The following is a 25,649-nucleotide window of genomic DNA, read 5'->3' as shown; positions in this document are numbered from 1 at the left end:
TATTTAAAGGGGCAGTCCTCCACTGACTGATGCTGCAGAAAATCGGCAAAATTACAGCATGGAGCAGCCCAGGGGGAAGGCTGCTCCCAGGTTTAATGATGCCTCACTCCAGGTCTTACTGGATGGGGTGAGGAGGAGGGGGAGGACAGAGATCTTCTCCCCGGCGGGCGGGAGGAAGCGGCCTGCCTCTGCCACCACGAAGGCCTGGCTTGAGGTGGCAGAGGAGGTCACCTGCACCACCAACATATCGCCCACCTGCATACAGTGCAGGAGGCGCTGCAATGACCTAAGTAGGTCAGCCAAAGTGAGTACACGTACTCATTCCCCTACACTCCGTCTGCCACATCACTGCCCCCACCCCACATCTCCTTCTGCACTGCCAACACTACTCTATCACATCACTCCTCACACCCACTCAAAGCTCATCCTCATCTTATCTGCACTTACTCACCTCGCCAGTACTCATCCCACCACTACCACTCAACCCAATCCTCATACAATCTCATGGCTCTGTCTCATACTCACCCTCTCATGCATCTCTTTCACGGTCAGCCTCACCCAACCTGCCACTACCTGTGCTGCAGCCACAGGGCATGCATCACATATGTGCAGTAGGCAGCGTAAGGCAAACGTGTCGTGAACATGAAGGGGATGCACAAGGGTGTTTGAGGGTTTGTCATGGTTTTTACTTATATTTGATTTCTGATCAACTCACATTACATATTATATTGGCACCACTACTGCCACGTCTTTGCAAATCTTGTCTGGTTTGTGCAATAATGCCCTTTCCTGAGGATCACCATGAAGACCCACAACTGATGCCACCCATTATGTCACTGCAGAGTGGGTGTAGGTGTATTTGCAGGGCTCTTTTGTGCAGACGACTGAGAGATGCCAGCGATGTCCCCGGTGGCACCCTGGAAGGATGCGGAGGAGAAGTTGTTGAGGGCAGTGGTGACTTTGACAGCGACAGGTAAGAAGATGGTGCTCGGGCCAGCCGGGAGCAGCTCGGCATGAAGGAGGCTGCAGATGTCCACGACTACATGTCGAGTGACCTTTCGTGTGCACTGCTGCTCAGAGAGATCCAGGAAGCTGAGCCTCGGTCTGTGGACCCTGTGGCGAGGGTAGTGCCCTCCCTCCTGCTGTGCAGGTGGATGTGTCACAGCACTGTATTGTGGAGCTCCACGTGTCAGAGGTGGACGGCGTGGCCGGCGAGGCTGGTGATGCTGTTCATCCTCCGAGGAGGTCATGACTGCAGCTACGGCGGCCCCCACCCAGAAGATGTACGTTTGAGGGGGTCCGCAAGGTAGGTAAATGTGTCTGGACACCGGGGTAAGTGTGAGAGTTGGTGAATTTTAGTGTTAGGAGGAGGGTGGTGGAGGCCAAACTTTGTCCCAAGTGACAGAGTGGCCTCCTGCAATGAGTGAGGGTCTCCCCCCTCCCCCACCTGTCAAATGGACCTTTGCAGCTGCCACAGGCTGGTGGCTGCAACACGTCCATTTCAACTGGGAGTGTTTCCCCCAGTACGGGAAACACTCGCAGTTTAGATGAAAATCCCACCCCTCCTAAAATATCCTACAAATCAGGTCTGCTAACGACCTGAAGTATCCAATTAATTGATTTAAGTGGGATCCCACCGGCTTTAATTGCCGGTAAGAGTCCCGCATGCGGGGACTGCCCGCGCATCCAGGCGCGTCACTGGGGAACCCGGAAGTGGGCGGGTTGGAGCCGGGCTCTGAACCCGCCCCGCCAATGCCCAATTTCCGGAGGCCCCCCCGCCACGAACACACCCACTCGGACGTCCGAAAATCGAGCCCTATGCCTCTATTTATAAAGCCCAGGATCCCGTATGCTTTTTTAACCACTTTCTCAACCTGCCCTGCTCCCTTCAAAGATTTATGCACATATACCCTCAGGCCTCTCTGTTCCTGCACCCCCTTTAGAATTGTACTTATTTAGAAGTTTATATCGCCTCTCCTCGTCCTTCCTGCCAAAATGTATCACTTTGCACTTCTCTGCGTTAAATTTCATCTGCCACGTGTCCGTCCATTCTACCAGCCTGTCTATGTCCTCTTGAAGTCTATCACTATCCTCCTCACTGTTTACTGCACTTCCAAGGCTTGAAGGATTAAATTATCAGAACAGGTTGCATAAACTTGGCTTGAGCTTAGAAAGTTGAGGGGTGATCTAATCGAGGTATTTAAAATGATTCGATAGGTTAGATACAGAGTTCTTTTGGCCTTTAGCAATATGGTGGACAGCACACTTCTGGCTCGTAATGAGCGTGCGTTTCCTGCCTGCCATATTGGAGGCTTAGGCGACCGTCTAGCGCCTGAAAAATGGATGCTGCGCGGCTGAATTTCCATGCCATTATCTCCAGTTTTGGGCAACTTACCGCAGGAAGGATGTCAAGGCCATGGTGAGAGAGCAGAAGTGATTCGCTACATAGAATTTACAGCACAGAAACAGGCCATTTGGCCCAACTGGTCCATGCTGGTGTTTATGCTCCACACAAACCTCCTCCCACCCTACTTCATCTCATCCTATCAGCATATCCTTCCATTCCTTTCTCCCTCATGTGTTTATCCAGCTTCCCCTTAAATGCATCTATGCTATTCGCCTCAACTACTCCTTGTGGTAGCAAGTTCCACATTCTAACCATTCCCTGGGTAAAGAAGCTTTTCCTGAATTCCTTATTGGATTTATTAGTGACTATCTTATATTTATGACCCCTAGTTTTGGATTCCCCCACAAGTAGAAACATCTTCTCAACATCTACCCTATCGAACCCCTTCATTATTTTAAAGACCTCTTTAAGTCACCCCTCAGCCTTCTCTTTTCTAGAGAAAAGAGCCCCAGCCTGTTCAGTCTTTCCTGATAGGTGTAACCTCTCAGTTCTGGTATCATACTTGTAAATCTTTTTTACACCTTCTCTGGTACCTCTATATCCTTTTTGTAATATGAAGACCACATTAAGTGTGGTAAGATGACACCATGGATGAGAGGCTTTAGTTATGAGGAGAGATTAGAGGAACTGGGACTCTTTTCACTAGAACAAGGAAGGTTTCCAGACCCACATCCTAACTAATGATTACAAAGACGAACATTGGGAAGAAAATACACAGAATTGGGGCAGGGGAGAACATGGAGCAGCTTAAGGTTGCTGTTGGGAGAGAGATGTGTTTGCAATACGGCTTTGTTTCCGAGTTGTTCAGTTACAGGTTCTGTAATTTGAGAGAGAGACAAAAATATCTCGTTCAAGCTGTCTATTGTTAAAAAGTAATGAGAGGGGTGGAACAGTCATGCACTGACTTGTATACATCTTGGCAGAGTGTCTGTACTTCCAAGAATCTTGCAGATTTTTTCTCTTCCTTTGAAACAGTGGAAAAATAATTCAGTCTCTCTCAACTGCGTCTTAGAAGAGGCGGGGTCAAAGGTGGTTACGCAAGAACGGCCAATCGTCGCAGCAGGCAGGGCAAAAGGTGGGCACCTGCCAAGAGTATTAATAACACTGCATTCTCCGTGCTTCCTCGCGAGACAGCTTTTGTGGTTTCACCTCTTCGGAAGGCACGTCTTAGACCTACAGCGACATGTGTAAAGGCTGCTACCAACCCCGATTCGCAGCCGCGGGCCGCCACCCCTCGGTGCAGCGCTGGAACCCCGCTGCCAACCCGGAGGTCTTCACCTTCGACCCCATCCCAGAGGTCAAACGCCCCCCGACGGTCAACCCTCGACTCCGAGCCAGACGCAGGACTGTTCGAGTCCTGTACCCTGCCCAGGTGAGAGCTCCAAAAAAAATCTTGGATGAAGATTTGGCAACAAAAAAATAAGAATCTGAATGGGTGTGCTTTGCCTTAAAGGTTTTTTTTTTGCAAATTCCAGGTTGTAAATTGGGCAGAAAATATTATAGGCAGCACTAACACTGGTACGAGTAATAATTTCACCAGGTTGCCTTTTAAGGTGGAGTTTGCTGCTACTTGTCAAAAAAAATTAAATGTTTCCGAACTGGGTGAATAAATAGAACCTAATGATTTCAAGTCAGATATTTAATTTCTTCCCGAGATTGTGGTTGGATATTTGAATCAGAAATAGAATTTGTCTTTCATTGTCATTTTTAAGATGAGGTGACTTTCCCTTTATTTTTGCCTTTAAGAATTTGTGTAGGCTAAGATAAAGCAAATCTGGAGGTGGGTATCTCGTCGGGTTTGTAGGTGCGGCAGATTATGGAGGGAAGGGGAGGCTATCACAGTACTGGTTGTTGTGTTCACCTGCAATCTGCCCAAGGTAAGGCAGACACTCCCCGTGCAGTACTGAGGGAGTGCTGCACTGTTGGAGGTGCCGTCTTTCAGATGAGAACATTAAACCAAGTTTGCCCTCTGAGATGGATGTAAAAGTCTCCAGGGGCACTATTTCGCTGAAGAGCTGGGGAGTTCTCCCTGGTGTCCTGGGGCCAATATTTATCCCTCAACCGACACCACTAAAAACAGACTATCTGACCATTATCACATTGCTGTTTGTGGGATCTTGCTGTGCGCAAATTGGCTGCCGCCTTTCCCACATTACAACAGTGACTACACTTCAAAAGTACTTGATTGGCTGTAAAGCGCTTTGGGACGTCTTGAGGCCGTGAAAGGCGCTGTATAAATGCAAGTTCTTTCTTTACTTCTGTTACCAACCTTCGTTATTCTCTGTCCATGCACAGGTCAGAAAGTACCTCCCGGTTGAGAAGAAGGACTGGGCCAAGAGGATGCTGCTGCTTTTCCTGTCCATTGTCATGGTGCAGGTGTACGGTGCCACAGAGATGAATGAGGAAGTGACCAGTGTGGTCACAATGGCAGGAGCGCCAAGCCTCCTGAGCCCCAACGTCAGCAGAGAGTTGACCCTGGAGATCTCGGCCTTGCCTGAAGAGCGCAACGCCTCCAGCAATGGCCTTGCGTCCCTGCTGCCAAACCTGCCCGCGGTGGGGGACGATCCTCGCGGCCCAGCGACTGCCAGTCCACGGGAGATAGTCGTGTACTACAGGATGATGTACGGGCCTGCTGTCTGCAGATTGTAAATGAAGCTTTCTGGCCTCCATGTTGTAAAAAGGACGTAGAGGCACTGGAGAGGGTGCAAAAAGATTTACTAAGATGACACCAGAACTGAGAGGTTATTCCTATCAGGAAAGATTGAACAGGCTGGGGCTCTTTTCTCTCGAAAAGAGAAGACTGAGAGGCCTTTTAGATGGGTATAGAGGGATATGGGCCAAGTGCAGGCAATTGGGACTAGCTTAGTGGTATAAACTGGGCGACATGGACATGTTGGGCCGAAGGGCCTGTTTCCATGTTGTAAACTTCTATGATTCTATGATTCTATTATGAAAGGGTTTGATAAGGTAGACGTAGAGAAGATGTTTCCACTTGCGGGGGAGACCAGAACTAGGGGCCATAAATGTAAGATAATCACTAATAGATCTAACAGGGAATTCAGGAGAAACTTCTTTATCCAGGGAGTGGATAGAATGTGGAACTCGCCATCACAAGGAGTAGTTGAGGCGACTAGCATAGATGCATTTAAGGGGAAGCTGGATAAACACATGAGGGAGAAAGGAAAAGTAGGATAGGCTGATAGGGTGAGATGAGGTAGGGAGGGAGGAGGCTCATGTGGAGCATAAACACCAGCATGGACCTGTTGGGCCGAATGGCCTGTCTCTGCGCTGTACATTCTAGGTGATGTACCAAGACACTTCTCAAGTGGCTCTGCATCACATGCGCTCTCTGTAGAAGCAAGGATAGGGCATTCCACCAGCAGTTGAACTATCCAGTGAGAAGGAAAAGCAAGAAATACAGTAGTAAGATACAGGTAAAGGGCACACTGGAACCCTGAAGGTCCCCTCCAAATATTCCTGATTGGACAAGACGTACAGCCCTGTGGCTGACCAAAGGGAGTCCAATCACTAATCAATAACTCCAGTCAGACTCATGTGCATTGAACCAAATTTTGCCCAGTTGCAGTTATCCACTTGCAATTATTCACCATCAGTAGTGGTTTCTGGGGCAGTGAAGGGATTCATGTGGGTCCTTCAGGACTTGAAACCTTTCTATCAGAAAGCGTTTTCTCTTGGGCATCGAGGGCGGAGAAGATGAACATAAATTTTGGACTATCGCACAATTTCATCAGCCGCCAATCTCCCCCCTCCACCCGTTAATCTCCCGCTGGTATAATTTATCACACTTCGAAATCTTTATATTGAAGAGTTTGCTGTGTAAGTAAAATTGATTGATTGACTCAGCTCTTTGTGTGAGAAGCGAAATTTGAAAAAAAATACGATTTCAGCACACTTTGAGGATTTGTATGTTATTGTATTGACAGACAATGTGTAAACTGAGATGCCTTCACAGTCGTGACTCAGTATGTTCTGCGAACAGCCATCAATAAATTCTTATTGTGAGGAACTCTCTGTGTTTTCTTCCTTATTGGCCATTATGAACTTTAAGCTCAAAGATTCCGCAATTATTATTTTAATGATTTAAACTGTTTACAGCTTCCTCTTCCTCCTAAAATAAATGCAGCATCCTACAGTCCCTCTCCCCTCGCTGCATCTACAGTGTTGCAATCAACACTCGTCACACTGGTTCCTGCTGTAAACTCACTTTCTCCAGGATCTTAAAGCAATAAAATTCCTCACCTCCCACAGATTCTTCTTCCTACAAGTAAACCGATTTTAAATCCCGCATTTCCTGCACAACCAGTTTCATCAATTTAAAAACTGAATAATGATACAGGCTGGAATCGAATCGAGGGGTTCAGATGGTTTATATAGAGAATAATGGATACACTGGGAGTGAGTTACAGGCTGGAATCTAATCGAGGTGTTCAGATGGTTTATATATAGAATAATGGATACACTGGGAGTGAGTTACAGGCTGGAATCTAATCGGGGGGTTCAGATGGTTTATATATAGAATAATGGATACCTGGGAGTGAGTTACAGACTGGAATCTAATCGAGGAGTTCGGATGGTTTATATATAGAATAATGGATACCCGGGAGTGAGTTACAGACTGGAATCTAATCGAGGGGTTCGGATGGTTTATATATAGAATAATGGATACCCGGGAGTGAGTTACAGACTGGAATCTAATCGAGGGGTTCAGATGGTTTATATAGAATAATGGATACCTGGGAGTGAGTTACAGACTGGAATCTAATCGAGGGGTTCAGATGGTTTATATATAGAATAATGGATACCTGGAGAGAGTTACAGGCTGGAATCTAATCGGGGGGTTCAGATGGTTTATATATAGAATAATGGATACACTGGGAGTGAGTTACAGACTGGAATCTAATCGAGGGGTTCAGATGGTTTATATATAGAATAATGGATACACTGGGAGTGAGTTCCAGGCTGGAATCTATTCGAGGGGTTCAGATGGTTTATTATTTAATAATGGATACCCGGGACTGAGCTAATCTAATCGATGAGCCATTTCCAGTTTTATGCCAGGGTGGCAAGTTGAAAATATGCCCCGTAACATTTCTATTAAAAATAATAATCACGCACAGCGTCGCTGTAGCATTTGCATCTTACTATGAGTGGACTGGGTGACACACCTAGGTTCCACTCTTCTCTCCTCCTTTAAGACGCTGCTTAAAACCTTTTCACTTGACGAAGCGTTTGATCACCTGTCTTAATAGATCCTTCTTTGGCTCGGTGTCAGTTTCTCTCTGATAATCGCTCCTGTGGAGCGCCTCGGGCCATTTTACTAGTCAAAGGCACCATTTAAATGCAAGCTGTTGCTGTTATTTTTCGTAATGTGGAGATGCCGGTGATGGACTGGGGTTGACAATTGTAAACAATTTTACAACACCAAGTTATAGTCCAGCAATTTTATTTTAAATTCACAAGCTTTCGGAGATTTTCTCCTTCCTCAGGCAAATGTTTCCATTTGTCTGAGGAAGGAGAAAATCTCCGAAAGCTTGTGAATTTAAAATAAAATTGCTGGACTATAACTTGGTGTTGTAAAATTGTTTACAATTATTTTTCGTAAGCAGCGAGGAGCACTGAGAAAAGACCTCAGCGAGACACAGACAGGTTAGAAGAATGAGCAGACCTCTGGTTGATGCAATTTAACGCAGAAAAGTGTGATGTGCTGCATTATGCAAGGAAAGCAAGGGATCGCAGTATACAGTCCATGGAAAGATGCCAAAGGGAATGGAGAAACAGAAAGGCTTAGTGGCGCAGAGATAGAGAACTCCTTGAAAGTTTGAGTGCAGGTTGATGAAGCCATAAAAAATATCAATAGCATTTTGGAATTCATAACTAGGATAAAGAGAACAAAATTTAACAGGTGGATGATAAATCCCTGCATGGTAATGCTTAGGCCGCAGTCAGAGTACTGGGCGAAGTTTCGGGCCCCCATTATAGAAAGTGCCTAAAGTCATAGAATAGAATCATGGAATGATACAGCACAGAATGAGGCCATTCAGCCCATCGTGCCTGTGCCAGAAAGTACATTGCAGATTCGCCAGGAATGGGAAATTAGATTTATGAGAAGAAACTTGAGATGTTGGGAGCACTGGAGCAGAGCAAGCTAAAAGGAAATTTAATAGAGATCTTTAAAAATTACGAGGGATTTCGATCAGGGAAGCAGGGGGGGGAAAGAAGAACAGATCACGAGCGGTCATCAATTTTAAAATGTGTCACTAAGAGCGCGAGAAGCGAAGTTGGGAGAAGTTTCTTTACGCAGGGAGTAGTTGGAGCATGGAATGCTTTCCCACAGGGAATAGCTGAGGGGGAGATCATTGCGCCGTTTAAAGGAAGAGCAGGTAAACACTAGAAGGGGAGGACGACACGGCTACGAGGAGAGAGCGGGCCAGTGGGGCTAGTTTTGGGTTGTGTCGGCAAAAAGCCAGCACGGAAATATTGGGGGTAATTTTAACCGAACTGGCCAGGCGGAAATCCACGGGATATTTACACCCCGCCCGATATTGACTTCAACGGAGAGTAAAATCGGGAGGGGTTTAAAACCAGCGTCGCACCCAATGCTGTCAGTTTCCTGACGGGCGGGTTCGGTAAAACATTGCCCCCAGTGGGTCAAACGGCCTTCTTATGTGTTGCAAACCTCAATGGTTCTTCCTGATTGCTTCTACTGGGATCCTGCTCTGCACAAAATAACTAGCTTTGTTTGCCTGTTAAACAGCTACAGTGCTGCGAGGTAATTCATTGCAGGTAAAGGGACCTGAAGATATTTCTGAAAACAAGGAGATCTCACATGAAGTTGCCTCTGAATGAGTCGGGAGATACACGAAAGTTTGATAGGCAGTAACCGTATGTACGGTTATTAATATATTATAGATGTGATAAGGTACCAGATAGGGGAAATTCCTTTCCTTCCTGTACTCAAAACAGTGAAACCTCTTACCTTCCTTAGTCTTACCTCGTACTGTTTTAAAACCCAAGCTTAGCATCATCTAGCCCCTACTTCCTGATTCACCTCGTCCCTGCACTATGATTCACCTAGGCTTTCTCTGAGGCACAGTGCCTTTCCAGTTTCTATCATGTCGGAAAGCGGGCAGGCAGAACGAGCATCGGACAAGCCGACCACTGTGCTGTCAGCTGACGGCAAATCCCAGACAGACTAGACGTCAAAAAAGCAGTTCGATGCTCTCCCATTGTGTTCAAAGACAAGTCATACGCTGTATGTCCGTGTTAAAATAACTCAGGGCAGGGTGCAGTGCAAGGGTGCAACACAATGTCACCGTTTGGCTAATACCTGACATTTGATGACATCTTCCAGAGCAAATACCCCGACTGTGTGAAATCTTTGTTACGAGGAATGACAGGATCAGCATTCGCGGTATTTTTCTTTTGGTTTGCTGTCGTTCTGACGCATGAGCAGATCAGGTGCTACTCAATTAGTTTGACTGAAAGTCCATTTCGTAAAAGCTTCAGTGAGCCTGGGTTTTGCAATCCAAGTGGTTATATTAATAAAAAGAGACTCCAAACACTGGAAATCTGAAATAAAAACAGCATGGGAACAGGAGTAGGCCATTCAGCCCCTCGAGCCTGTTCTGCCATTCAGTGAGATCATGGCTGATCTGTATCCTAACTCCATCCACCTGCCTTGGCTCCATGTTCCTTAATACCCTTGCCTATCAAAATTCTATCGACCTCAGATTTAAAATGATTAATCGAGTTCGCATCTACTGCTTTTTGAGGGAGTTCCACACTTCCACCACCCTTTGCGTGAAGAAATATTTTCTATCTTCTCCCCTGAACGGCCAGGCTCTGATCTTAAGGTGATGTCCTCGTCCAGCGGAAAAGGTATCTCTCTATCTACCCGATGAAATCCTTTCAAAATTTGAGAAACCTCAATCAAATTCACCCCTTAGCCTTCGATATTCCAGGGAATACAAGTCTAGTTTACGTAATCTCTCCTCATTATTTAAGCCTTGGAGCCCTGGGAACATTCTGGCGAATCTACGCTGCACTCCTTCCAAGGCTAAGTAGATCCTTTCTGAAGTTTGGTACCCAGCAAATGTTGGAAATGCACAGATCATCAATCAACATCCCAACAAAGGAAAGACAAATGGTCACGTTGGGCGGTGCCTATCATTAGAACGTAACACCAAGAGGTCTACAAGCATGTCAGTAAGGCTAGAAAAACAAAGAATAGGAGGGAAGCTGAGAGGGGAGATAGTCAACACACACACCCAGCTCGGAGAGGGAGCTCGTGGGTCCAATGACCTGCAAACTGCCCAGTGGAAAATGTTGAGTGAGAAAAAAAGATCATCAGTGGAGGTGATGGAGAGACGTGATCAAAACAAGAATGTACCAATACAGGATAACCCGGGACGGTTCAAAAGAGATAACAGTCACGGAGAGGAAGTTAATGGGTTGAATGAAATGCAAACTGTGTATCATAAAAGCAGCAACCGAATTTTTTTTTATTCGTTCATGGGATGTGGGCGTCGCTGGCGAGGCCGGCATTTATTGCCCGTCCCTAATTGCCCTGGAGAAGGTGGTGGTGAGCCGCCTTCTTGAACCGCTGCAGTCCGTGTGGTGACGGTTCTCCCACTGTGCTGTTAGGAAGGGAGTTCCAGGATTTTGACCCAGCGACGATGAAGGAACGACGATATATTTCCAAGTCGGGATGGTGTGTGACTTGGAGGGGAACGTGCAGGTGGTGTTGTTACCATGTGCCTGCTGCCCTTGTCCTTCTAGGTGGTAGAGGTCGCGGGTTTGGGAGGTGCTGTCGAAGAAGCCTTGGCGAATTGCTGCAGTGCATCTTGTGGATGGTACACACTGCAGCCACAGTGCACCAGTGGTGAAGGGAGTGAATGTTTAGGGTGGTGGATGGGGTGCCAATCAAGCGGGCTGCTTTGTCCTGGATGGTGTCGAGCTTCTTGAGTGTTGTTGGAGCTGCACTCATCCAGGCAAGTGGAGAGTATTCCATCACACTCCTGACTTGTGCCTTGTAGATGGTGGAAAGGCTTTGGGGAGTCAGGAGGTGAGTCACTTGCTGCAGAATACCCAGCCTCTGACCTGCTCTTGTAGCCACAGTATTTATATGACTTACTCCACTGACCCATCGCATTCCCCAGAACCAGATCCAGCAATGCCTCCTTCCTCATTGGGACGGGAACATACCAATCAAGAAAGTTCTCCTGAGCACTTCAAAAATTCCTCTCCCTCTTTGCCCTTTACACTGTTACTATCCCAGTCTATATTAGGATAGTTGAAGTCCCCCATTATCACTACTTGATGGCTCTTGCACCGCTCTGTAATTTTCCTGCAAATTTGCTCCTCTATATCCTTCCCATTAGTTGGTGGCCGATAGAATGAACCCAGCACTGTTATGGCACCTCTATTATTTCTGAACTCTAACTAAATAGATTCTGTCCTTGACCCCTCCAGGACATCCTCTCTCTCCAGCACTGCAATATTCTCCTTAATCAATACTGAGACCTTCCCTCCTTTCTTTCCTTCTTTATCTTTCCTGAACACCTTGTATCTTTGTATTTAGTTGTTTACTATGCTGCGTGCATTAACACACATGCACTGTAAGCCTATCTTAGACCTTCTTGTATTCTCTCTTAGTCTGTTCCCATCTAATATCGTACTGTTTCTTACACTAGTGCTTTCTGTCTCTCCCAATCCTTTGTGCACTTTGCTTCTCCTTTCCAATGCTACATCCAGGTGCACATCCCCCTGCCAAATTAGTTTAACCCCCCCCCCCCCCACAGCACTAGCGAACCTCCCCACGAGGACATTGGTCCCAGCTCCGTTGAGGTGCAACCCTTCCAGCCTGTACAGGTCCCACCTCCCCCAGAACTGATCCCAAAGCCCAAGGATCTCAGTGATCATCTCTATTGCAAGTGATGTTGCGTGTGGAGACCATCCTTCAAGCACTTTCCTGCTAATGGTACTGTACCTGGCCTTTCATGTTGCAGATGGCACTACACCATGAGTCTCAGTGTGTCTGCCTCAGTTACTGCAGGTGGCGCTGTCTGATGAGTGTCAGTGCGCCTCACTTACTGCAGGTGGCGCTGTCGGATGAGTGTCAGTGCGCCTCATTTACTGCAGGTGGCGCTGTCGGACAAGTGTCAATGCTTCTCACTTACTGCAGGTGGCGCTGTCGGATGAGTGTCAGTGCGCCTCACTTGCTGCAGGTGGCGCTGTCAGACGAGAGTCAGTGCACCTCATTTACTGCAGGTGGCGCTGTCGGATGAGTGTCAGTGCGCCTCATTTACTGCAGGTGGCGCTGTCGGACGAGTGTCAGTGTGCCTCATTTACTGCAGGTGGCGCTGTCGGACGAGTGTCAATGCTTCTCACTTGCTGCAGGTGGCGCTGTCAGACGAGAGTCAGTGCACCTCACTTACTGCAGGTGGCGCTGTCGGATGAGTGTCAGTGTGCCTCATTTACTGCAGGTGGCGCTGTCGGACGAGTGTCAATGCTTCTCACTTGCTGCAGGTGGCGCTGTCGGACGAGTGTCAGTGTGCCTCATTTACTGCAGGTGGCGCTGTCGGATGAGTGTCAGTGCGCCTCATTTACTGCAGGTGGCGCTGTCGGACGAGTGTCAGTGCTTCTCACTTGCTGCAGGTGGCGCTGTCGGACGAGTGTCAGTGTGCCTCATTTACTGCAGGTGGCGCTGTCGGATGAGTGTCAGTGCGCCTCATTTACTGCAGGTGGCGCTGTCGGATGAGTGTCAGTGTGCCTCATTTACTGCAGGTGGCGCTGTCGGACGAGTGTCAATGCTTCTCACTTGCTGCAGGTGGCGCTGTCGGACGAGTGTCAGTGTGCCTCATTTACTGCAGGTGGCGCTGTCGGACGAGTGTCAGTGTGCCTCATTTACAGCAGGTGGCGCTGTCGGACGAGTGTCAATGCTCCTCATTTACTGCAGGTGGCGCTGTCGGACGAGTGTCAATGCTCCTCATTTACTGCAGGTGGCGCTGTCGGACGAGTGTCAGTGCGCCTCATTTACTGCAGGTGGCGCTGTCGGATGAGTGTCAATGCTTCTCACTTGCTGCAGGTGGCGCTGTCGGACGAGTGTCAGTGCACCTCACTTACTGCAGGTGGCGCTGTCGGATGAGTGTCAGTGCGCCTCATTTACTGCAGGTGGCGCTGTCGGACGAGTGTCAGTGTGCCTCATTTACTGCAGGTGGCGCTGTCGGATGAGTGTCAGTGTGCCTCATTTACTGCAGGGGGCGCTGTCGGACGAGTGTCAATGCTTCTCACTTGCTGCAGGTGGCGCTGTCGGACGAGTGTCAGTGTGCCTCATTTACTGCAGGTGGCGCTGTCGGATGAGTGTCAGTGCGCCTCATTTACTGCAGGTGGCGCTGTCGGATGAGTGTCAGTGCGCCTCATTTACTGCAGGTGGCGCTGTCGGACGAGTGTCAGTGTGCCTCATTTACAGCAGGTGGCGCTGTCGGACGAGTGTCAATGCTCCTCATTTACTGCAGGTGGCGCTGTCGGACGAGTGTCAGTGCGCCTCATTTACTGCAGGTGGCGCTGTCGGATGAGTGTCAATGCTTCTCACTTGCTGCAGGTGGCGCTGTCGGACGAGTGTCAGTGCACCTCACTTACTGCAGGTGGCGCTGTCGGATGAGTGTCAGTGCGCCTCATTTACTGCAGGTGGCGCTGTCGGACGAGTGTCAGTGTGCCTCATTTACAGCAGGTGGCGCTGTCGGACGAGTGTCAGTGCGGCTCATTTACTGCAGGTGGCGCTGTCGGACGAGTGTCAATGCTCCTCATTTACTGCAGGTGGCGCTGTCGGACGAGTGTCAATGCTTCTCACTTGCTGCAGGTGGCGCTGTCGGACGAGTGTCAGTGCACCTCACTTACTGCAGGTGGCGCTGTCGGACGAGTGTCAGTGCGCCTCAGTTACTGCAGGTGCCCGACAGCGTCAGTGCGGCTCAGTTACTGCAGGTGGCGCTGTCGGATGAGTGTCAGTGCACCTCACTTACTGCAGGTGGCGCTATCGGACGAGTGTCAGTGCACCTCACTTACTGCAGGTGGCGCTGTCGGACGAGTGTCAGTGCGCCTCAGTTACTGCAGGTGCCCGACAGCGTCAGTGCGGCTCAGTTACTGCAGGTGGCGCTGTCGGATGAGTGTCAGTGCACCTCACTTACTGCAGGTGGCGCTATCGGACGAGTGTCAGTGCACCTCACTTACTGCAGGTGGCGCTGTCGGACGAGTGTCAATGCTCCTCATTTACTGCAGGTGGCGCTGTCGGACGAGTGTCAGTGCGCCTCATTTACTGCAGGTGGCGCTGTCGGACGAGTGTCAGTGCACCTCATTTACTGCAGGTGGCGCTGTCGGACGAGTGTCAGTGCGCCTCATTTACTGCAGGTGGCGCTGTCAGACGAGTGTCAATGCTCCTAACTTACTGCAGGTGGCGCTGTCGGACGAGTGTCAGTGCGCCTCATTTACTGCAGGTGGCGCTGTCGGACGAGTGTCAGTGCACCTCATTTACTGCAGGTGGCGCTGTCGGACGAGTGTCAGTGCGCCTCATTTACTGCAGGTGGCGCTGTCGGACGAGTGTCAATGCTTCTCACTTGCTGCAGGTGGCGCTGTCGGACGAGTGTCAGTGCGCCTCAGTTACTGCAGGTGCCCAACAGCGTCAGTGCGGCTCAGTTACTGCAGGTGGCGCTGTCGGATGAGTGTCAGTGCACCTCACTTACTGCAGGTGGCGCTATCGGACGAGTGTCAGTGCACCTCACTTACTGCAGGTGGCGCTATCGGACGAGTGTCAGTGTGCCTCATTTACTGCAGGTGGCGCTGTCGGATGAGTGTCAGTGCGCCTCATTTACTGCAGGTGGCGCTGTCGGACAAGTGTCAGTGCGCCTCATTTACTGCAGGTGGCGCTGTCAGACGAGTGTCAATGCTCCTAACTTACTGCAGGTGGCGCTGTCGGACGAGTGTCAGTGCGCCTCATTTACTGCAGGTGGCGCTGTCGGACGAGTGTCAGTGCGCCTCATTTACTGCAGGTGGCGCTGTCGGATGAGTGTCAGTGCGCCTCATTTACTGCAGGTGGCGCTGTCGGACGAGTTTCAGTGCACCTCATTTACTGCAGGTGGCGCTGTCGGACGAGTGTCAGTGCGCCTCATTTACTGCAGGTGGCGCTGTCGGACGAGTGTCAGTGCGCCTCACTTACTGCAGGTGGCGCTGTCGGACGCGTGTCAGTGCGCCTCATTGACTGCAGCTGGCGCTGTCGGACGAGTGTCAGTACGCCTCATTTACTGCAGGTGGCGCTGTCGGACGAGTGTCAGTGCGCCTCATTTACTGCAGGTGGCGCTGTCGGACGAGTGTCAGTGCTCCTCACTTACTGCAGGTGGCGCTGTCGGAAGAGTGTCAGTGCGCCTCATTTACTGCAGGTGGCGCTGTCGGACGAGTGTCAGTGCACCTCATTTACTGCAGGTGGCGCTGTCGGACGCGTGTCAGTGCGCCTCATTGACTGCAGCTGGCGCTGTCGGATGAGTGTCAGTGCGCCTCATTTACTGCAGGTGGCGCTGTCGGACGAGTGTCAGTGCGCCTCATTTACTGCAGGTGGCGCTGTCGGACGAGTGTCAGTGTGCCTCATTTACTGCAGGTGGCGCTGTCGGACGAATGTCAGTGCGCCTCATTTACTGCAGGTGGCGCTGTCGGACGCGTGTCAGTGCACCTCACTTACTGCAGGTGGCGCAGTCGGATGAGTGTCAGTGCGCCTCATTTACTGCAGGTGGCGCTGTCGGATGAGTGTCAGTGCGCCTCATTTACTGCAGGTGGCGCTGTCGGATGAGTGTCAATGCTCCTCATTTACTGCAGGTGGCGCTGTCGGATGAGTGTCAGTGCGCCTCACTTACTGCAGGTGGCGCTGTCGGATGAGTGTCAGTGCTCCTCATTTACTGCAGGTGGCGCTGTCGGACGAGTGTCAGTGCGCCTCACTTACTGCAGGTGGCGCTGTCGGATGAGTGTCAGTGCTCCTCACTTACTGCAGGTGGCGCTGTCGGACGAGTGTCAGTGCGCCTCACTTACTGCAGGTGGCGCTGTCGGATGAGTGTCAAAATTCCTCCTTCCTGCAGACCAGCAAATGGTGAAATATTGCAGATGCTGGAAATCTGAAACAAAAAACAGAAAATGCAGGAATAAAGATCAATTCTGCTATTCAACCATCTCTTGTTTTCCACGTAGGCACTTTACAGGGGCATTCTATTTCCTTTACTCTGTGCTATATAATTGCAAGTTGTGTTTGTGTGTCTTTTCTTCCCCCTTCCCGCTGTTCTATTCCTTTTAAATGCTGTTCACTGGCAACATCTCCCAGTTTCCACAAAGGTCTGTGGAAGGTCTTAACTGGTCTGTTCTCTCCATAGATGCTGCCTGACCAGCTGAGTATTTCCATCAATTTCCCTCCTGAGTAGAAAAACAGAACATGCCGGAGAAGCTGAGCAAGTGAGGCAGCATGTGTGGAGAAAGAAACAGAGTTAACGTTTCGGGTTGAAGACCTTTCGTCATAACTGAATACACCATCTTGTGCGAAGTCTCGTTGCTGCTTCGTGCTGCACGTGGTGCTGCATGAAGGGTCTCAGGTCTCTCCCTCTGATGATGTTGCCTGAGCTTCTCCAGCATTTTCTGTTTTTGTTTCAGATTTCCAGCATCCGCAGTATTTTGCTTTTGGTGCTGTTCGTGCCTCCTCCCTCCAGCGAGCGTCGCTGTCCCTAGAGTGTCAGTGCTCCTCCCTCCTGCAGATGGCGCTGCGTTTAGAGTGTCAGTGCTCCTCCATCCTGCAGATGGCGCAGTGTCTGGAGTGTCAGTGCTCCTCCCCTCCACAGGTGGCGCTGGCTGGTGTGTCAGTGCTTCTCCCCGCCACAGGTGGCGCTGTGTCTGGAGTGTGGGTGCTCCTCCCCGCCACAGGTGGCGCTGTGTCCGGAGTGTGAGTGGTCCTCCCCGCCACAGATGGCGGTGTGTCTGGAGTAAAAGTGCTCCTCCTTTCTGCAGATCACGCTATGTCTGGAGTGTCAGTGCTCCTCCCGCCACAGGTGGCGCTGGCTGGCATGTCAGTGCTCCACCCCGCCACAAGTGGCGCTGTGTCTGGAGGTGTGTGCGGTCCTCCCTGTCACGGGCGGCGCTGTGCCTGGAGGTGTGTGTGCAGCCCTCCCCTCCACAGGCGGCGCTGTGTCTGGAGGTGTGGGCGGTCCTCCCTGCCACAGGTGGCGCTGTATCTGGAGGTGTGTGAGCGATCCTCCCCTCCACAGGCGGTGCTGTGTCTGGAGGTGTGTGTGCGGTCCTCCCCTCTACAGGCGGCGCTGTGTCTGGAGTGTGTGTGCGGTCCACCCCTCCACAGGCGGCGCTGTGTCTGGAGGTGTGTGAGCGATCCTCCCCTCCACAGGCGGCACTGGGAGTGGAGGTGTGAGCGATCCTCCCCTCCACAGGTGGCGCTGTGTCTGGAGGTGTGAGCGGTCCTCCCCTCCACAGGTGGCGCTGTGTCTGGAGGTGTGAGCGATCCTCCCCTCCACAGATGGCGCTGTGTCTGGAGGTGTGTGAGCGATCCTCCCCTCCACAGGTGGCGCTGTGTCTGGAGATGTGAGCGATCCTCCCCTCCACAGGCGGCATTGTGAGTGGAGGTGTGAGCGATCCTCCCCTCCACAGGCGGCGCTGTGTCTGGAGTGTGTGTGCGGTCCTCCCCTCCACAGGTGGCGCTGTGCCTGGAGGTGTGAGCGATACTCCCCGCCACAGATGGCGCTGTGTCTGGAGGTGTGTGTGCGGTCCTCCCCTCCACAGGCGGCGCTGTGCCTGGAGGTGTGTGTGCGGTCCTCCCCGCCACAGGAGGCGCTGTGCCTGGAGGTGTGTGTGCGGTCCTCCCCGCCACAGGCGGCGCTGTGCCTGGAGGTGTGTGTGCCGTCCTCCCCTCCGCAGGTGGCGCTGTGCCTGGAGGTGTGTGTGCGGTCCTCCCCGCCGCAGGCGGCGCTGTGCCTGGAGGTGTGTGTGCGGTCCTCCCCGCCACGGGCGGCGCTGTGCCTGGAGGTGTGTGTGCGGTCCTCCCCGCCACAGGCGGCGCTGTGCCTGGAGGTGTGTGTGCGGTCCTCCCCTCCACAGGCGGCGCTGTGCCTGGAGGTGTGTGTGCGGTCCTCCCCGCCACAGGCGGCGCTGTGCCTGGAGGTGTGTGAGCGGTCCTCCCCGCCGCGGGCGGCGCTGTGCCTGGAGGTGTGTGTGCGGTCCTCCCCTCCACAGGAGGCGCTGTGCCTGGAGGTGTGTGAGCGGTCCTCCCCTCCACAGGAGGCGCTGTGCCTGGAGGTGTGTGAGCGGTCCTCCCCTCCGCAGGCGGCGCTGTGCCTGGAGGTGTGTATGCGGTCCTCCCCTCCACAGGCGGCGCTGTGCCTGGAGGTGTGTGTGCGGTCCTCCCCTCCACAGGAGGCGCTGTGCCTGGAGGTGTGTGAGCGGTCCTCCCCTCCACAGGAGGCGCTGTGCCTGGAGGTGTGTGTGCGGTCCTCCCCTCCACAGGCGGCGCTGTGCCTGGAGGTGTGTGTGCGGTCCTCCCCTCCACAGGCGGCGCTGTGCCTGGAGGTGTGTGAGCGGTCCTCCCCGCCACAGGCGGCGCTGTGCCTGGAGGTGTGTGTGCGGTACTCCCCGCCTCAGGCGGCGCTGTGCCTGGTGGTGTGTGTGCGGTCCACCCCTCCACAGGCGGCGCTGTGCCTGGAGGTGTGTGTGCGGTCCTCCCCGCCACAGGCGGCGCTGTGCCTGGAGGTGTGTGTGCGGTCCTCCCCGCCGCAGGCGGCGCTGTGCCTGGAGGTGTGTGTGCGGTCCTCCCCGCCACGGGCGGCGCTGTGCCTGGAGGTGTGTGTGCGGTCCTCCCCGCCACGGGCGGCGCTGTGCCTGGAGGTGTGTGTGCGGTCCTCCCCGCCACAGGCGGCGCTGTGCCTGGAGGTGTGTGAGCGGTCCTCCCCGCCGCGGGCGGCGCTGTGCCTGGAGGTGTGTGTGCGGTCCTCCCCTCCACAGGAGGCGCTGTGCCTGGAGGTGTGTGAGCGGTCCTCCCCTCCGCAGGCGGCGCTGTGCCTGGAGGTGTGTGTGCTGTACACCCCTCCACAGGCGGCGCTGTGCCTGGAGGTGTGTGTGCGGTACTCCCCGCCTCAGGCGGCGCTGTGCCTGGAGGTGTGTGTGCGGTCCTCCCCTCCACAGGCGGCGCTGTGCCTGGAGGTGTGTGTGCGGTCCTCCCCGCCGCAGGCGGCGCTGTGTCTGGAGGTGTGTGTGCGGTCCTCCCCTCCACAGGCGGCGCTGTGCCTGGAGGTGTGTGTGCGGTCCTCCCCTCCACAGGTGGCGCTGTGCCTGGAGGTGTGTGAGCGGTCCTCCCCGCCGCAGGCGGCGCTGTGCCTGGAGGTGTGTGTGCCGTCCTCCCCTCCGCAGGTGGCGCTGTGCCTGGAGGTGTGTGTGCGGTCCTCCCCGCCGCAGGCGGCGCTGTGCCTGGAGGTGTGTGTGCCGTCCTCCCCTCCGCAGGTGGCGCTGTGCCTGGAGGTGTGTGTGCGGTCCTCCCCGCCGCAGGCGGCGCTGTGCCTGGAGGTGTGTGTGCGGTCCTCCCCGCCACGGGCGGCGCTGTGCCTGGAGGTGTATGTGCGGTCCTCCCCGCCACAGGCGGCGCTGTGCCTGGAGGTGTGTGTGCGGTCCTCCCCTCCACAGGAGGCGCTGTGCCTGGAGGTGTGTGTGCGGTCCTCCCCGCCACAGGCGGCGCTGTGCCTGGAGGTGTGTGAGCGGTCCTCCCCGCCGCGGGCGGCGCTGTGCCTGGAGGTGTGTGTGCGGTCCTCCCCTCCACAGGAGGCGCTGTGCCTGGAGGTGTGTGAGCGGTCCTCCCCTCCACAGGAGGCGCTGTGCCTGGAGGTGTGTGTGCGGTCCTCCCCTCCACAGGCGGCGCTGTGCCTGGAGGTGTGTGTGCGGTCCTCCCCTCCACAGGAGGCGCTGTGCCTGGAGGTGTGTGAGCGGTCCTCCCCTCCACAGGAGGCGCTGTGCCTGGAGGTGTGTGTGCGGTCCTCCCCTCCACAGGCGGCGCTGTGCCTGGAGGTGTGTGTGCGGTCCTCCCCTCCACAGGCGGCGCTGTGCCTGGAGGTGTGTATGCGGTCCTCCCCTCCACAGGCGGCGCTGTGCCTGGTGGTGTGTGTGCGGTCCTCCCCGCCACAGGCGGCGCTGTGCCTGGAGGTGTGTGTGCGGTACTCCCCGCCTCAGGCGGCGCTGTGCCTGGAGGTGTGTGTGCGGTCCACCCCTCCACAGGCGGCGCTGTGCCTGGAGGTGTGTGTGCGGTCCACCCCGCCACGGGCGGCGCTGTGCCTGGAGGTGTGTGTGCGGTCCTCCCCGCCGCAGGCGGCGCTGTGCCTGGAGGTGTGTGTGCGGTCCTCCCCGCCACGGGCGGCGCTGTGCCTGGAGGTGTGTGTGCGGTCCTCCCCGCCACAGGCGGCGCTGTGCCTGGAGGTGTGTGTGCGGTCCTCCCCGCCACAGGCGGCGCTGTGCCTGGAGGTGTGTGAGCGGTCCTCCCCGCCGCGGGCGGCGCTGTGCCTGGAGGTGTGTGTGCGGTCCTCCCCTCCATAGGAGGCGCTGTGCCTGGAGGTGTGTGAGCGGTCCTCCCCTCCACAGGCGGCGCTGTGCCTGGAGGTGTGTGTGCGGTCCTCCCCGCCTCAGGCGGCGCTGTGCCTGGAGGTGTGTGTGCGGTCCTCCCCTCCACAGGCGGTGCTGTGCCTGGAGGTGTGTGTGCGGTCCTCCCCTCCACAGGCGGCGCTGTGCCTGGAGGTGTGTGTGCGGTCCTCCCCTCCACAGGCGGCGCTGTGCCTGGTGGTGTGTGTGCGGTCCTCCCCTCCACAGGCGGCGCTGTGCCTGGAGGTGTGTGTGCGGTCCTCCCCGCCGCAGGCGGCGCTGTGCCTGGAGGTGTGTGTGCGGTCCTCCCTTCCACAGGCGGCGCTGTGCCTGGAGGTGTGTGTGCGGTCCTCCCCTCCACAGGTGGCGCTGTGCCTGGAGGTGTGTGAGCGGTCCTCCCCGCCGCAGGCGGCGCTGTGCCTGGAGGTGTGTGTGCGGTCCTCCCCTCCGCAGGCGGCGCTGTGCCTGGAGGTGTGTGTGCGGTCCTCCCCGCCGCAGGCGGCGCTGTGCCTGGAGGTGTGTGTGCGGTCCTCCCCGCCGCAGGCGGCGCTGTGCCTGGAGGTGTGTGTGCGGTCCTCCCCGCCGCAGGCGGCGCTGTGCCTGGAGGTGTGTGTGCGGTCCTCCCCTCGACAGGCGGCGCTGTGCCTGGAGGTGTGTGAGCGGTCCTCCCCGCCGCGGGCGGCGCTGTGCCTGGAGGTGTGTGTGCGGTCCTCCCCTCCACAGGAGGCGCTGTGCCTGGAGGTGTGTGAGCGGTCCTCCCCTCCACAGGCGGCGCTGTGCCTGGAGGTGTGTGTGCGGTCCTCCCCTCCACAGGCGGCGCTGTGCCTGGAGCTGTGTGTGCGGTCCACCCCGCCACGGGCGGCGCTGTGCCTGGAGGTGTGTGAGCGGTCCTCCCCGCCTCAGGCGGCGCTGTGCCTGGAGGTGTGTGTGCGGTCCTCCCCTCCGCAGGCGGCGCTGTGCCTGGAGGTGTGTGTGCGGTCCTCCCCGCCTCAGGCGGCGCTGTGCCTGGAGGTGTGTGAGCGGTCCTCCCCGCCGCAGGCGGCGCTGTGCCTGGAGGTGTGTGTGCGGTCCTCCCCGCCACGGGCGGCGCTGTGCCTGGAGGTGTGTGTGCGGTCCTCCCCGCCGCAGGCGGCGCTGTGCCTGGAGGTGTGTGTGCGGTCCTCCCCGCCGCAGGCGGCGCTGTGCCTGGAGGTGTGTGTGCGGTCCTCCCCGCCACAGGCGGCGCTGTGCCTGGAGGTGTGTGAGCGGTCCTCCCCGCCTCAGGCGGCGCTGTGCCTGGAGGTGTGTGTGCGGTCCTCCCCTCCACAGGCGGCGCTGTGCCTGGAGGTGTGTGAGCGGTCCTCCCCGCCGCAGGCGGCGCTGTGCCTGGAGGTGTGTGAGCGGTCCTCCCCGCCTCAGGCGGCGCTGTGCCTGGAGGTGTGTGTGCGGTCCACCCCGCCACAGGCGGCGCTGTGCCTGGAGGTGTGTGTGCGGTCCACCCCGCCACAGGCGGCGCTGTGCCTGGAGGTGTGTGTGCGGTCCTCCCCGCCGCAGGCGGCGCTGTGCCTGGAGGTGTGTGTGCGGTTCTCCCCGCCACAGGCGGCGCTGTGCCTGGAGGTGTGTGTGTGCGGTCCTCCCCTCCACAGGCGGCGCTGTGCCTGGAGGTGTGTGTGCGGTCCTCCCCGCCACAGGCGGCGCTGTGCCTGGAGGTGTGTGTGCGGTCCTCCCTGCCACAGGCGGAGCTGTGCCTGGAGGTGTGTGTGTGCGGTCCTCCCCGCCGCAGGCGGCGCTGTGCCTGGAGGTTTGTGTGAGCGGTCCTCCCCTCCACAGGCGGCGCTGTGCCTGGAGGTGTGTGAGCGGTCCTCCCCTCCACAGGCGGCGCTGTGCCTGGAGGTGTGTGTGTGCGGTCCTCCCCACCACAGGCGGCGCTGTGCCTGGAGGTGTGTGAGCGGTCCTCCCCTCCACAGGCGGCGCTGTGCCTGGAGGTTTGTGTGAGCGGTCCTCCCCTCCACAGGCGGCGCTGTGCCTGGAGGTGTGTGAGCGGTCCTCCCCGCCACAGGCGGCGCTGTGCCTGGAGGTGTGTGAGCGGTCCTCCCCTCCACAGGCGGCGCTGTGCCTGGAGGTGTGTGTGCGGTCCTCCCCTCCACAGGCGGCGCTGTGCCTGGAGGTTTGTGTGAGCGGTCCTCCCCTCCACAGGCGGCGCTGTGCCTGGAGGTGTGTGTGCGGTCCTCCTCGCCACAGGCGGCGCTGTGCCTGGAGGTGTGTGTGTGCGGTCCTCCCCGCCACAGGCGGCGCTGTGCCTGGAGGTGTGTGTGAGCGGTCCTCCCCTCCACAGGCGGCGCTGTGCCTGGAGGTGTGTGAGCGGTCCTCCCCTCCACAGGCGGCGCTGTGCCTGGAGGTGTGTGAGCGGTCCTCCCCGCCACAGGCGGCGCTGTGCCTGGAGGTGTGTGTGCGGTCCTCCCCGCCACAGGCGGCGCTGTGCCTGGAGGTGTGTGAGCGGTCCTCCCCTTCACAGGCGGCGCTGTGCCTGGAGGTGTGTGTGAGCGGTCCTCCCCTCCACAGGCGGCGCTGTGCCTGGAGCTGTGTGAGCGGTCCTCCCCTCCACAGGCGGCGCTGTGCCTGGAGGTGTGGGCCTGTGGTTGGCGGCTGTCTCCTGGAGCTGGGTGTGTCAGGCTCTGGCTGGAAGAAAACAAGGAGCGAGTCGGAGGCTTGAAGAGGTGCCTGGCCGGCGGCCGATTAACAGGAGCAGCCGGTGGAACAGGTGAGTGTCCTGAGCCTGGAAATGGCCATCAAGCCTCGGACTTTTCCCCCCCCTCACCAGAGCGGCCTGTCCCTGGGCTCACACATTGCACAACAAGCCCGGACCAAGTACTGTGAGGAAAGACATTCGGGCCTGTGCTTCTTCCCTGTGGAAAATTGGATTGTGAATTTTATATATTCGGTGTTTGAAGCCCTCGAATTGAATCTTTATGCTTGCAGGAGGGAGGGCTGGAGCTGCAACAAGTTGCATCGGTTGGTGTTCACTCACTCACTCAGAGTAAGGGTGCTTGAGAAAGGAGAGGGGAATATCCATCAGGGGGGGGGGAGATTGCAGGAGAACTGATGCTCTGGTCATTGGGGTGTGGGTTTTTTTTTGGAAAGTGGGGTTGGTGGGGGAGGAAAGAGATAGAAAGGCTTTCGCAGTAAAGGGTGAGCGATAAAGTCTGAGGAACGGTGAGTGTGGGTTGGGAGACGGTGACAGCAGAAGGTCGCTCGGATAAGGTGGGCGAAGAGGAATCAAGGATGATACGAAGATGAGAGCCGGGCGGGGGGGGCAGAGCTTTCCCCCGTTTCGGAGGTGCAGCGCCAGCATCGAGCAGGTACGAGCAAACCTTTCTCCGTCTTTGTCCTTCGCCTACCCGTTTGCGAATCGCGAGAGATTGTGGATCAGGACGTGGGCTCGAAGGGAGAAAGAAACTCGAGTTGCAGAAAGAGATCGTGTCGCCGAGATCCTTAGATGCAGGGGGGGGAATCTCACCGTTAACGGTGCCTTTCTGTACCCGAGTGGTCAAAGCAGCACGGTAGGCTACACGAGCTGGTCTGTTGAACAGAAGGTAAATGAATTGGAATGGGTTGAGGCTGTAATTTTCAATGCTGGACAATGAAATTCTGGGAAGAGAAGGCGTAGTCTTGTCAGTGAGTTTTTAAAGGCGTGCTGGTTGTCATCCAAACATGTAGGGTGAACAGTTTTTTTTTGACCGCATATGAGATACAGTTTATATCAATGTGTGCCACTGCATTGGTGCCTCGGCATCCTATTTGACCCCGAGCTGAGCTTCCAACCCCATATCCTCTCCGTCACCAAAACCTCCTACTTCCACCTCCATAACATCGCCCCTCTTCAAACCTGCCTCAGCTCATCTGCTGCTGAAACCCTCATCCGTGCCTTTGTTACCTCCAGACTTGACCGTTCCAGTGCTCTCCTGGCCTGGCCTCCCGCCTTGCACCCTCTGTAAACTTGAGCTCATCCAAAACTCTGCTGCTCGTACCTTAACTCGTACCAAGTCCCGTTCACCCATCACCCCCTGTGCTCACTGACCAACATTGGCTCCCGGTCCAGCAACACCTTGATTTTAAAATTCTCATCCTTCTATTCAAATCCCTCCAGGGCCTGTAACCTCCCTACAACCCTCCGAGATCTCTAGGCTCCTCCAATTCTTTCCTCTCGTGTATCCCCGAGTTCTATCGCCCCATCAGTGGCGGCCGTGCCTTCAGCTACCTAGACCCGAAGCTCTGGAATTCTCTTCCTGGACACCTCCGCCTCTCTATCTCTTGCTCCTCCTTTAAGACTCTCCTTAAAGCCTACCTCTTTGACCAAGCTTTTGATCACCTGTCCTAATATCTCCTTATGTGGCTCGGTGTCAAATTTTGTTTGTTAACGCTCCTATGAAGTGCCAAGGGTCGTCTTACTACATTAAAGGCGCTAAATAAATGCAAGTTGTTGCATTGCTGAAATGGCGTTGCGTCTTTTCTGTGTGGTTATTGTGTTGAAAATACCGTGTGGCTGTTTGGCAATTCTCCTTCCCCAGGAATGCAGGCAGTACTTTTTTAAATTATT

At 55.1% G+C, this 25,649-nt stretch overlaps 2 protein-coding genes across 4 annotated transcripts in view; both read left to right on the top strand.

The window, feature by feature from the left end:
• Window positions 1-3,547: 3,547 nt before the first annotated feature.
• LOC137304916 (radiation-inducible immediate-early gene IEX-1-like) lies at window positions 3,548-6,425 on the top strand. The gene is made up of 2 exons (XM_067973704.1): window positions 3,548-3,779; window positions 4,703-6,425. Exons 1-2 carry the CDS (start codon window positions 3,591-3,593, stop codon window positions 5,054-5,056), a joined length of 543 nt encoding a protein of 180 aa, XP_067829805.1. The 5' UTR covers window positions 3,548-3,590; the 3' UTR covers window positions 5,057-6,425.
• A 17,248-nt stretch (window positions 6,426-23,673) lies between these two features.
• The window catches only part of LOC137305171 (flotillin-1-like), a 43,470-nt gene continuing 41,494 nt past the window's right edge, over window positions 23,674-25,649 (top strand). For all 3 annotated transcript variants that reach the window (XM_067973985.1, XM_067973983.1, XM_067973984.1), the window contains exon 1: window positions 23,674-23,813. The gene's annotated coding sequence lies outside the window, so the exon portion shown is untranslated. The remainder of the gene's footprint in view (window positions 23,814-25,649) is intronic.

This window comes from Heptranchias perlo, chromosome 39 (genome assembly GCF_035084215.1).
Source record: "Heptranchias perlo isolate sHepPer1 chromosome 39, sHepPer1.hap1, whole genome shotgun sequence".
NCBI lineage: Eukaryota > Metazoa > Chordata > Chondrichthyes > Hexanchiformes > Hexanchidae > Heptranchias > Heptranchias perlo.
Note: the sequence above shows the minus strand (reverse complement) of the source record. Positions and strands in the feature narration are given on the sequence as shown.

Bases quoted from the DNA above. Each gene is read 5' to 3' on its own strand.
- LOC137304916 (XM_067973704.1), top strand. From the start codon at position 3,591: ATGTGTAAAGGCTGCTACCAACCCCGATTCGCAGCCGCGGGCCGCCAC. The intron at 3,780-4,702 runs GTGAGAGCTCCA...GTCCATGCACAG, and splicing joins GAGTCCTGTACCCTGCCCAG to GTCAGAAAGTACCTCCCGGT.